General features: G+C 38.1%; 1 protein-coding gene across 2 annotated transcripts; it reads left to right on the forward strand.

Moving 5' to 3' along the window:
- Positions 1-1913: 1913 nt before the first annotated feature.
- Positions 1914-12381, forward strand: LOC140205130 (transmembrane protein 80-like). 2 transcript variants are annotated; one of them, XM_072272355.1, is made up of 6 exons: positions 1914-1960; positions 4068-4084; positions 4973-5066; positions 5161-5253; positions 10942-11143; positions 11932-12381. In XM_072272355.1, exons 1-6 carry the CDS (start codon positions 1945-1947, stop codon positions 11942-11944), a joined length of 435 nt encoding a protein of 144 aa, XP_072128456.1. In that variant the 5' UTR covers positions 1914-1944; the 3' UTR covers positions 11945-12381. The 2 variants fall into 2 exon arrangements, with proteins under 2 accessions (XP_072128456.1, XP_072128457.1); XM_072272356.1 differs by lacking the exon at positions 11932-12381 and having other exon boundaries at positions 10942-11909.
- Positions 12382-13326: the final 945 nt, after the last annotated feature.

A 13326-nucleotide genomic window follows, 5' to 3' on the forward strand; every position in this document is an offset into this window, starting at 1 on the left:
CCACATCTCCTGGTTCACTACCCAGACCAGCAATGCTATATTTGGTTTTGCTGGATATGAACTGATGAAGAAAATTCTTTTGTCATTGCCATCCCTCTTGATATTTGCTTTGTCACAGCTCCTATTACCATGATGAATTTTGCATATTTCTGCAATGTTCATGCAAATGTGTTCTTTGAAAGACTTCCTACTAATTGCTGCTCTATAAAACAGTCTCAGTTATATAGATAAACCTCTATTACATCCTAATTCTGAACAGATTTTATCCATAATCAGTCCAGGATATCATTTCTGTCTCCAGCACTGCAATATTCCTTCTCCTCCATTACTTCCACTTTATTGAACATTTCCTGATAGCTCTTTACACCTTCCTCGTGACTAGGACCCCACCGCTGTACATCATCCCGGACAGTCACTGACCTTGTTTCCTCTTTCCTTCATTGGTACCATTCTCATGATTTCTCTCAGCCCTTACCAAATCTGCACAGCCAACTCCTCCCCAAGATCCACAAACAGGACTGTTCTGGGTGAATGAGTAGCCCTTACCAAATCTGCACAGCCAACTCCTCCCCAAGATCCACAAACAGGACTGTTCTGGGTGACCCATTGTTTCAGCCTGCTCTTGCCTTATGGAGCTGGTTTCTTCTGACCTTGACCATTCTCTCCCCCTTATTCAGTTACTTATGTCCTTTGCCAGCTGGTGGTGTAGTGGTATCCGCACCGGACTTCGTGGTCCGGGGTTCGCATCTCGCCGGCTCCATGCACGCTTTCCATGCGCGCTGGGCTGAGCGTCGAGCTAGTAACTTGGCTTCGTAAAAACAGACAAATGCTAAATAAGCGGCAAGGTTGCCGCCCGATGCGCCACAAGGCGCGGAAAGGACCAACAGCTTGCATCCATGACACCTCTCCACTGCTTTGAAAATTTGCCGTTTCCTGGTCTCAAACAACATCTCTGGTTCGGCACTTATTCACCTGGCTGAATTCGTTGTCAAATGAGACAATATTTTCTTCAACAAGTAAAAGATGTCACCACAAAATTTGTACAGGCACGAGCTACGACCGTCCCTTTGTGGACTACATTAGAAGAGTTTTTAATTCTTTCCAGGCACATTCCCACTACCCTTTCCATTAATTTGATGCCCTTATTAGTCTTGTACTGATCTTGAAAACTTCATTACCTTTTCTGCCAGATTCCATCCTTTTTTTCACTTTCAAGTGTTCCAGATCTGATTCTTGCCTTTCCTAGCAACTCTCTGTCCATCTCAAGGGATAGGTTATCAACCAATATCTGTCATAAGACTACAGATTTCCACAGCGATCTTGACAAACCTCTCACCACCCAAGCCTCTGAGGTTTCTGATGACAAAACATCCGTAATTTTTCCTTAACCATAGATTCCTCTTCACAACTGACAAAGTTCTCAACTGTATCTTCTCTTGTGCTTACTCCTTCCTCCCTGCCAAAACAAAGATAGAATTTCCTCTGACAGCGCAAAAACTCAAGATGCTAGAAATCTGAAATGAAAATACTCAGCAGATCTATGGAAAAAGAAACAAAACATTTTCTATTGGTAGCCAATTTGAGTAACAATGGACTGTCTCAGTACCATTATTTAAAATAAAATTTATTTTGATAAAATAGATCGTTTTGAAATGAGCTTCAGGTCTGCCGTTATTCTATGGAGAATGCACCACGTTACATTACAGAGCCAGGATTAAATCTCAATCATATTCTATACTTACTTAAAAACTCATCTTACTTATCACAATAGATAAACTGTTATTGGAATTAACGAATTTACTTGTATAAATTCTCGGAAGAAACGTTCTCCCTGTTGTTTCTGGATGAAAGATTTCATCCCTCCCCATCGCTACGGGCTCAGCGCTACGAACGTACCGTGCGGGGATTGATGGGATACTGGAGGACCATCGTCTGTTCGGGAAAATGGTGTTGATGAAAGGTGAGGTAGTAGGAGTCTTGTTGCTGTGGCAACCAACGTGATTTTCCTCTCCCTAAATTAATTTTCAATGAGATTGAATTTAAATTAAGGTTTTGTAGGAGATCTTCACGTGATTCGCGGCGACAGAGTGTTTGCGAGAATAGAACCGTGTGTATATCAATCACTGTGAAATTCAGTCTGTGAAAAACTTAGGGTTTGTTTTTTTTCTGAGAAACCTTAATTGTTTTTGAGACTTATTGTAAAGTAGACATTGTGCATCTCTTCTTCACTTTCCAATCCTGTTCTGAAGCCATTAATTAAACCTTGGTTTTGTTTATGTAAATATCAGAACGGTTGGGAACTTTTACACTTACGTGGCCAAAAACCCTTCAGGTCACGAACTCCAGTCGTGTTATATCAACTAAAATCTGATACAAAGGAGATTAATTTTGGAATGTGGAGTCTTCAGTGTTACCCATCTGAATTTAGAAAAGTGGGGAAGAGTCCTACCCTATGAGACTTGTGTACTGTCTTGCCTTCCTTTGTCTAGTTGGTGCTCTCAGAGATCAGCAGTATAAGTAGCACACAGTCTGTTTCAAATTATGAAGTCCTTTGGAATCCTTTCACCTGAACGGTATAGAATTCTGTCAGTTTTAATTAATGAACAAAAAACCCAGAGCAATGTCTCCCAGAAAATTTAATTTCCCAGCATAATTGATAATGTTTTGGTGATTCTGGAGCAAAGTAGAGAGTTGTTTGATTTTCTGTTCAACTAAAATTTCTGACATTCTAATTTTTTTTTTGTTTTATTCTGTGGATTTGGAAACTTAATAAAGGAAAGATCATCCAAACCTGGACTCTGTTTTGGAATGTTAAAATTTAAATTATAACTGGTGCAGGTTTGTACACATGAATCTGCATTATTGTTTACCTTAACTGGCTTTGCATTTTCAACATTTGAATTAGTAGTATCCTTATTTGTAATATATAACCAAGTGTGGGATCCAACCAAAATATCAAATATGAAATTTGTTCCTTTTTATACCTTGTTCCTTACCAAAATGACTTTTATCCATGCAAGTCGTACGATGCTTTGGAAAGTTGGAGAGAAATTAGTTTTTGATTGCTAATGTCAAATAAATGCAAGAGCATTTGTCACTAGTTCTCTTCATCACTGCACGTTTTGAGTTCACATTGGAACTGAATGTGGTGTTCTTTCAATTAGTGTTTGGCCTCTTCATAGCAAATAACAGTTAAGCTATTATGGGAGTGGAGAGTTACACTCTGTGGTCTGTTTTATCTTCATGCCTGGGTTCAGTGGGTCAGCACAATTGGTCCAGATGGGTATCAAATCCTCCAGCAAACCAGACTCAGTATTATCCAGTCCCTGATCCAATAGCTGAATAATCTTTCTACAGATTTACATCATTGTCAATATTTTGAGATTTCATACACATAACGATCCAGATTACCAAAGAAAAAACAAACAGGAGAAAATCTGCAGATGCTGGAAATCCGAGCAACACACACAAAAATGCTGGAGGAACTCAGCAGGCCAGGCAGCAACTACAGAAAAAAGTATGGCTGAAAGTCCAGATTCTATATAAAAAAGATGGAATGGATTGCGTCCTGCTTATCTTTTGAAGTGCTCATTCATTAGGCAAGAAATTGAAAGTCGAAATAAATCCTAATCTTTTTACAATTGGAAGAAGTTTTAGACAGGGATAAAATATACAATAAGGTAAATTGCTCATGTTCTTTACAAAGGGGCATCAAAAGAATTTATTTCAGCACCAACTTTGTTGAGGAAGCTAAGTGAAAAAGCTCAAGATAAAATAACAAAGAATTTAACATACATTTATATTATTGATTTCATTTGGAAACAAAACACAATGAAATCAATGAAGCCATATCTACCTTCTCATGGGTAAAATCCCTTCCTGGAGAAAGTAAAATGATGGTGAATTCTAATGATTAAAATTCTGCAACTACTGCCAATGGAGTGAATAATTTGAGGTGGTTAATTGAAAGCATTACTCAAGCATTGTAACTGGGTGTATTTATTTTAGTGAATTGGTACTATATTGTAATCCTTTGTACTAACACTTAATTATCTTTTCACTTACAGTGAATTATGCTTCTGTTGTATCCTTTGGAATAAAAGTTGCCATATCCAGGAGCTGTATTAGTGCTTTCTAGTTCTGTGTTCTTGTAGCTTGTAAATGAAATGCATCATTTATTCCAGAAAGCATAAAGAGTAATTAATATGTGGAAAGTAAACAAGAATGATATTCAATATGATTGTTGTATCTACTTGTGAAGGAGGATTCGCTCATAAGAGGATTCAAATATTCTGCATTTCAATATTGCAGTTTGTACTTGATTCAAGACATTCTTGATTGTTTTTTGCTTTCTTAGACGTCTGACCTTTCTTGTTGCTGATTTGTGGATCCAAGGGTAATGGCAGTCATACAGCATTGTGGAATATATTTGTGAGCGATTTTAGTTTTGAACTATATGAATTAAATAATCCAGTTTTTCTTCACCCTGGATGAGAAAAGGGGCATTATCTAAGTTAAGACCAGTTAACTTTGTACAGATCAAAAATTAAAACTAAACCTATCTTGATACTCAAACTATAAGTTGATTTATGCACTAAGCTATCAAAATAGGCCCAACAATTTTGAAAACTCTGCAAGTTCAGAATATAAGTAAGATAGTGGGGAAGAGCCCAGAATGCATTTGATTTTATACCTTTGCTAATGGAAATTCTGCATTAGCAAAGATATGAAATCACAAGGCAAGATTAATTTTCTACTCTCACATTTACATTTTCAGTGCACATATATGCAGAAGAAATATTTTCTTTTGCTTAAGGAAACAGAACTTGTTGAAGAAAGTGATCAATTTTGGTAATTATCTTTTTGGGAAGCAGCTTAATTCTTAATTTGAAGATACCTGCTGAGATAGAACTCAAGACATTGAGAATGTTGTTTTCATTGCAGTAACATACCTTAACCAGAAATTCAACAGCTTTCCTCCATCCCTCTACAGATGGTTTACTACTTAAATATATGTTATTATATATTTTATTTTCTTACCACTTTGCTAATGGTTATCTACAAAAGTAAGTTATGCACTTCCATCATATAATTACTCTCAAAACTTTCACATTTTAAACTTTGGGTTCAGGGAATTAATTATATTTTTTTATTTTTCAGGTCAGGTTTTTAGTTTCCCAGATGGTAATCTGGCTCTTGATTTGATTCTTCTGAATCTTATGATAATTCTGGAAGTGATAAGGCTATACCATGGTAAGATGTTGTATTAAATTGTAGGTATTGTACTGTGCTATTTGATCCTCAATACAGTTAGTGATGTGAAATTTTTAGAGTTCCGACAGAGCATTTTGTTTGGAGCTATGCTAACCTGATATCTTTCAAATTCTGTGCTCTGCTTCTGTATGAAGGTAAGGAAGATGTATTCAAATTAATGTTATTGGGGACTAATTGTTTCAGCTCCAGAAACTTTCCCTGTTTCTATAGAGAAAAATTCAAGTTGTGGTACACAAATACTTATGTAATTTGGAGTTATTATCCAAACAAGATATAACAGTAATTGACACAGTAGTAGGATTAAGCCATTTGGCCCATCGAGTCTGCTTCACCAATTAATCATGGCTGATCCTTTCTTTTCCCACCCTCCTCAGCCTCACTCCCTGGCCTTCTCCCCATAACCTTTGATGCTGTGTCCAATCAAGAACCTATCAAGCTCTGCCTTAAATACATTCAACGACCTGCCCTCCACAGCTGCCTGCGGTAAAAAATTCCGCAAATTCACCAGCCCTGGTTAAAGAAATTTCTCCGCATCTCTGTTTTAAATAGGCGCCCCTCTATTTTTGTTTGTAAGTAGAAACTTGCATGGTCAGTGAACACATTTCAAGACACATTCATTGACATGAATTCTGTTGAAACATCCTAGGAGTGTTAAAAGGTTTTGCATAAATTAGGCTGTTAAATTAACTACATATATATCTTAAATTTTAATAATGCAATTGGTGAATAATTTTGTCTTCAAAATTTGTATCAACTTAAAACTTTGCACCTGACAGTTTATTCTATTAGTCTTTATTGGGTCCAGAATTGAGAAATGGAAGGACGCTAATTCTCCTAGGTATACTGTCAAAAGTCTGTCTTCTCTGAATATCTATTCATTCTGTTTAAACACTAGAAAATCTTAAACCAAAATTTAGATTGATGAACAGATTACAGGACTGGATTTCCGCAAGCATTTTGTTTTGTTCAACGAGCAAACATTATTAAAACTAAGCTAACCTCATGCCAGCAGTTGGTATGCTGACTAGCTAGAATCATAGTCATAGAAAACTACAGTAGAGAAACAGGCCTTTCAGCCCATCTACTCCATGCCAAACCATTTAAACTACCTAGTCCCATCAACCTGCACCCAGCCCTCCATACCACTCCCATTTTATCCAAACTTCTGTTAAACTTTGAAATTGAAATCACATTCACCACTTGTGCTGGTAGCACATTCCACAGTCTCACCATCCTCTGAGTGAAGAAGTTTCTCCGAAGTTTCCCGTTAAACATTTCACCTTTCAACCTATGAACTCCAGTTGTATTTTTATCCAGCCTCAGTGGAAAAAGCCTGCTTGCATTTACCCTTTGTATAATTCTATCAAATCTCCCCTCAATCTTCTGGATTCTAGGGAATAAAGTTCTAGCCTATTGAATCTTTCCTTATAACTAAAGTCCTCCAGTCCTGACAACATTCTTGTAAATTTTCTCTGTAGTCTTTCAATCTTATTTACATCTTTCCTGTAAGTAGGTGACCAAAACTGCACACAGTACTCCAAATTAGGACTCATCAACATCTTATACAACTTCAACATAACATTCCATCTCCTGTGCTCAGTACTTTGATCTATAAAAGCCAATGTGACAAAAGCTTTCTTTATGACCCTACCTACCTGTGACACCACTTTCAATGAATTATGGACCTGTATTCCCAGACCCCTTTGTTTTACTGCACTCTTTGTTCTATTGCTCACTATGCAAGACCTACCCTGGTTGGTCCTCCTAAAGTGCAACACCTCACATTTATCTGCAATAATTCCATTTGCCATTTTTCAGCTCATTTTTCCAACTGGTCCAGATCCTGATACAAGCTCTGATAGTCTTCCTCACTGTCCACTACAGCCCCAATCTTGGTGTCACCTGCAAAATTTGCTGATCCAGTTAACCACATTATCATCCAGATCGTTGATATAGATGATAAACAACAACAAACCCAGCACCGATCTCTGAGGCACTCTACTAGTCACAGACCTTCAGTTATGAAAACTAGCATTGGCTGGCTTCTCCCGCAAAGCCTATGCCTAATCCAATTTACTACCTTATCTTGAATGACAAGCAATTGAACCTTCTTGACCGATCACCCATGCAAGACCTTGTCAACTGCCTTCCGGAAGTTCATGTAGACAACATCCACTGCCTTGCCTTCATCAACTTTCCTGCTAATTTCCTTGAAAAATACCGAAAGATTGGTTAGGCATGACCTACCATTAAAAAGCCATGTTGACTATCCCTAATCAGTTCCTCCCTATCCAAATGTTCACCTATCTGGTCCTTTAGAATACCCAACATTAATTTTCTCACTACTGACGTCAGGCTCACTGGCCTACATACTGGTTTATTCATAGAGCTTTTCTTAAACAGCACAACGACATTAGCTATCCTCCAATCCACTGGTACCTCACCTGTCACTGAGGATGATTTAAATATCTCTGCTTGGGCCCCTGCAATTTCTGCACTTGCCTCCCATAGGGTCTGAGGGAACATCTTTTCAGGCCCTGGGGATTCATCTACCCTAATTTGCCTCAGGACAGCAAGCACCTCCTCCTTTGTAATCTGTATGGGGTCTGTGACCTCGCTGCTACTTTGCCTCACTGCTATAGACTCTGTGTCCATCTCCCAAGTAAATACAGATTCAAAAAAACCATTTAAGATCTCCCCGCCATCTCTTTTGGCTCCAAGGATAGATTGCCCTTCTGATCTTCCAGAGAACAATTTTGTCCCTTGCAATCGTTTTGCTCTTAACACATCTGTAGAAGCCATGAGGATTCTCTTTAACCTTGTCTACTAGGGTAACCTCATTCCTTCTTTTAGCCCTCCTAATTTCTTAAGTGTTCTCTTGCATTTCTTATACATAAGTGCCTCGTGTTCGCCTCATTTATTCTTACCCGCCTATATCTGCTATGCACTTCTTTTTTTCCTTAATCGGGGCCTCAAAATCTCTTGAAAATCAGTTTGCTAAACCTGTTATCCTTGTCTTTATTCTGACAGGCACATACAAGCTTTGTTTTATCAAAATTTGCCATCCTCCAATTTAGAATTTCAACTGAGGACCAGACCTAGCCTTTTCCATAATTACCTTGAAACTAATGGCATTATGATCACTCGGTGCAAAGTGTTCCCCTACACAAACCCCTGTCACCTGCCCTGTTTCATTCCCTAATTGTTGAATAAGTATGGCACACTGTCTCATTGGGACTTCTACATACTGATTAAAGAAACTTTCCTGAACACATTTGACAAACTCTATCGCATCTAGTCCTTTTACAGTATGGGAGTCCCATATGTGAAAAATTAAAATTAACTACTATAAAACTTTATGGTTTTTTTTGTAACAGTCTGCAATCTCTCTACAAATTTGTTCCTCTTAAATCCTGTGAACTATTAGGTGGTCTATAATATAGCCTCATTAATGTGGTCATACCTTTCTTACACCTCAGTTCCAACCATAAAGCCCCATTAAACAAATTCTCCAGTCTGTCCTGAGTGAGCACTGCTGTGACATTGTCCCTGACTAGTAATGCCACCTTTTCCCCTTCAATCCCTCCCGCTCTGTCAAACCTAAAACAACAGAACCCCAGAATTCTGAGCTGCCAATCCCGTGCCTCCTGCAAACAAGTCTCACTAATGGTTACAATATCATAATTCCATGTGTTGATCCACGCCTGAGCTCATTCACCTTTCCTACAATACTTCTTGCATTGAAATATACACAACTCAGAACATCAGTTTGACCTACTTAACTTTTTGATTCCTGACTTTGAGTTCTTAACAACTTCTATTTCCACAACCACTCCACTCTCTGTTCTGGCACTCTGGTTCCCATACCCCTGCAACTCTAGTGTAAAGCCTCCCTTGCAGTACAAGCAAAGAATTTTTTAGGCCAGTATGATAAATACCGTACACCGGAAATTATTCCTTTTGGAAACCTTTTGTTTTGACACAGGCCTTTTTCAGACACCAGCAACTCCTGTCACCATGTCAAAGCAGTCCTGATGAATCATATCTTACTTTATTTTTCCCAAGTTTCAGAAATTCAGAAAGAGCAGCAAACATACAGTATCTCACAGAATGCATCAAAAAGACTGAAATGGCTCTGATAAAGCTTAGAGTGAAATGATCTCGTAAGTTATCAATAGATACTGAAAATCTTCACTTGTATTCTGGAATTATAAAGGGTAACAACCTGGATTTGCTTCTTGAGTACACCTGACAATTAAAGATGTCTAACAGGATTTTTACATCAGTTGAGCAGTCTGAGAATTCAACTTTAGAAAATCTGTTTAAAGAAAACTTGGCTGTATTTTTTGCTTTGATTCAGTTACAAAGACATGAAAAATGAGAGTTGGAATAAACGGGTCTTTCTCTGATTCCTCAGATTATCAAAGGGATTGGTCCTTAGCCTCAGCCAGTCATGGTCGACTGTACATCAACAATTTGGCTGACTGGACCATATGTCATATTTATAAGTTTGCTAATATATAAAAAAAATTAGGTGGGATTATGAATAGGAAAGAAGATGTAAGGAGGCTCATGAGAAAGTTGATGAGCTGAATGAGTAAGTAAGTACATGGAAGATGAAATGTGAAAAAAAAATTTTTTTGGTTGCATAAAACAGAGGAATGTATTTCAGGTGGTAAGAAATTGGTGATGCCAACATTTATTGGGATCTAGATGTTGCTGAAAGTCAACAGGCAGAGGTAGCAAGCAGTTAGGGAAAGCAAATGGTATTCAAGCCTTTATTGAGAGAATGTTTCCCCTGGAAAAGGAGGCTAAAACCCAGAGTCTCAATACCAGACAAAATATTTTGCATCTCTCAATTTTTTTTAAATCTGCAAAAGATACAACTTTGGAATTCTCTGGCCCAGAAGCAGGGAAGGCTGAGTAATTTGAGTTCACCTGTAGACTTTTGAATATCAAGGAATATCATGACAGTGCAGGGAAGTGACATTGAAATAAAAGTGAGCAATGCTCTTGATTAACACACACAAAATGCTGGTGGAACGCAGCAGGCCAGGCAGCATCTATAGGAAGAAGTACAGTCAATGTTTCGGGTCGAGACCCTTCATCAGGACTAACGGAAAAAAGATTTGACGGGGAAGGGAGAGACCTGAAATGATAGGAGAAGACAGGAGGGGGAGGGATGAAGCAAAGAGGTGGGAAGTTGATTGGCAAAAGGGATACAAGGCTAGAGAAGGGGGAGTATCATAGGGTGGAAGGCCTTGGAAGAAAGAAAGGGGGAGGGGAGCACCAGCGGAAGATGGAGAACAGGCAAGGAGCTCTTGATTATTGGCAAAGCAGGCATGCAGGGCCAAATACCTACTTCTCTTAATATTTCTCAAGTTTATGAGAAGATGTTGACTATCTGTGAAGCCAATACTTGCAAAGTTATCCTTTCCAAAATAAGTTATTAGACAGTGACTGAGAGTAGGAATTTTTCCTTTTCTCAGCTGAACAAAACTCAGCTGTAACTATGACATAGCTTGAATCTGAAAAAAATCTAGCTGATTAGTGTTACAGTAAATTTTAGAGCTGCTTCAGTTTTTGCACATCATTGTTTTTTCTGTGTATAACAAGAAAAATTCTGTAACATCATAAAAGCTGGATTGATTTCCCATCATTTTCCAGGTTTCAAAGGGAATCTGACTGAAGAAGCAATTCCAATAGTTATTAACATGGTTCTGACAATTGGAAGTATGTTGTTTTCCTTGTACTACTTGTTGTGGCAGACCTATGTGCTGAGAGCGGATGTAATAATCAATGCAATCCTGCTGGTAATTTATGGATTGGAGGAAGTACTGGACATAATTGCTATTTCAGCTTTTGTAAGGTAATTTGATTGATTTGCCTTGTATCTAAGTGCATACAAATGATAACTATTACTTGTTTCCTCTTTGTTCCATAGATACCATATTTGGAAGTTTTAAAAACCTGTTGAAACCTCTTAACTATTGTCTAATTTAGGAATACCCGAACCATTCAGACAAGTTTATTTCTTCTCAGTAAAGTGAATATCATTGGTGGTATGTGATTTATGATTGGCAGATTTCCTACTGCTGTTCATGATCAGATGATTGCAATTAGAAACTTTATGTAGTTAAATAATTTGAAATGTTTTTAAAATTCAGTACAATTTTTGTGCACATGGATTACATTCTGGAAAAACTATATTTTTCTCATTTGAATTTGGTCAGAAATCTTAATTTACCAGAAATACAGGTAAGATCTCTCTATTTATTTTAATGTATCATTTTTAATCACAACGTTTTTGTACACGTTTAAGTGCTAAGAGAAGAAATTTTTAAAAAATTCTGATTTAGCATGGCTGCCAAAACAGCAAAGTGGCAACTGCAACGCATGGGTTGGAATCAGCTTGATCTAGCTGATTAGATTCCAACAGTAGAAGGACAGAGTTAAATGAAATATGTTGTTTATTGTGTGCCTTGAGAATGCTACCAAGCACAATTCATAGCAATTAAAAAAAAATCTAAACAGAATGATTGTGCATATTAATATCAGGCTAGAAGAAATTGTTATTTGGTGTCTGCAACTAGATTCACTTTGATATTAGTAGTGCTTTGAAAACTCAGTGAATTATAGTTTCTTTATTTCGTCCAGGATCTACACGTGATGTAACTGAAATGATACAGCATTCATTTCGTTTATCCACCATTCCTATCTCCTGGATGACTTTGGAGTTTGTGTCATAGGATCAACATTTTTTAATTAAACTTTTGTGGGGATATTATGTAAATATTGGTTAATATTCCTATTATGTATTTTTGTATTTTCTAATTAATCTGATAGCTGCCTCCAAGAGGATCCACAAACTTCTGAGGCTGCTGCTTTCCTCTTTTCATTCAGCATCACAAAGTGCCGCTGTTTATTCTGTATTAACTCTCAATGCACTGCTCTGCTCAGAGGCAATGTCCTTTATTCAGTGTTCTGAGGGGAAGCCAAGTGAAAAAAGGAAGATGGACATACATCTTAAAGCAGTGTCCTCTGCACTGAATGACAAATTGTGTTGTCAATTGATTGTGAACAAAATTTTCAATTTTATTCTTTTGAGGGAAAGTATCTAATTTGTCATAATAAAATGAATTATAAAGTTCGAAGTTTCAAAGTACACTTATTATCTAAGTATGTATGCAGTATAAAACCCTGAGATTTGTTTTCCCACAGACAGCCACTAAACAAAGAAATGGAACCTGTTCAAAGAGAATCATCCAATCCCCCCCTACATGCAATGCACAAAAAAAAAGCAAAAAACACAATATAAAACACCAAAATCAAACGAGTGCAGGCATATTCAGTTTGGTTCAGTTCAATCTACCGAGGTGTCGTTCATTATCTGTTGGCTGGCCCAATACTATATATAAAAAAAAGGAGTGACCAGAACCAGAAAACTATCATAACGTGAACTACAGAGTCCAATCCACAATCCTTACCCAGGATCCAGGACTCTAGCACAATCCTCCAGCAGCATAGAGCTAGCAGCAGAGAGACAGACCACTCAAACACAGGGACCTTCCTTCAGGAGCAGCAGATGAGGTACAGCCGCATGCAGGCATCTTCCTCTGACAGCAGCAAGTGAGAGGCTGGTAGCCGGTGCTGAACACCTGCACACCTTCTGCTCTCGCCTCAATGATTTCAATCTTCCTCAACAGTTCAGTTGGCGAGATCAGTGAGAAATGGAGTTGGTCATGGGGCCATGCCCCGTCTCCAGGGTTCTTGGTCTCAAGGCTGCGTGCTTCCTCACCGAACACCCTTGGAGACAGCAAAGTGCCATATTGCTCAATCGGCCCGGAAACACACCACCAAAACACAGATCACAGGCTCTGACAGCAGCAGAACCACATTTGAAAGAAAAAGACATAAAAGAAGTGAAAGTAGTAGTTTGTTAACCGTCTGGAGGATGTCCCTCTTGGTCATGTTGTTTGCTGGCATCATCTTCTGGCTGATGGATATTAAAATTAACTTTTATAGGTGTCAATTACTGAGAAATGCAAGATA

Source organism: Mobula birostris, chromosome 11, assembly GCF_030028105.1.
Source record: "Mobula birostris isolate sMobBir1 chromosome 11, sMobBir1.hap1, whole genome shotgun sequence".
Classification (NCBI taxonomy): Eukaryota; Metazoa; Chordata; class Chondrichthyes; order Myliobatiformes; family Myliobatidae; genus Mobula; species Mobula birostris.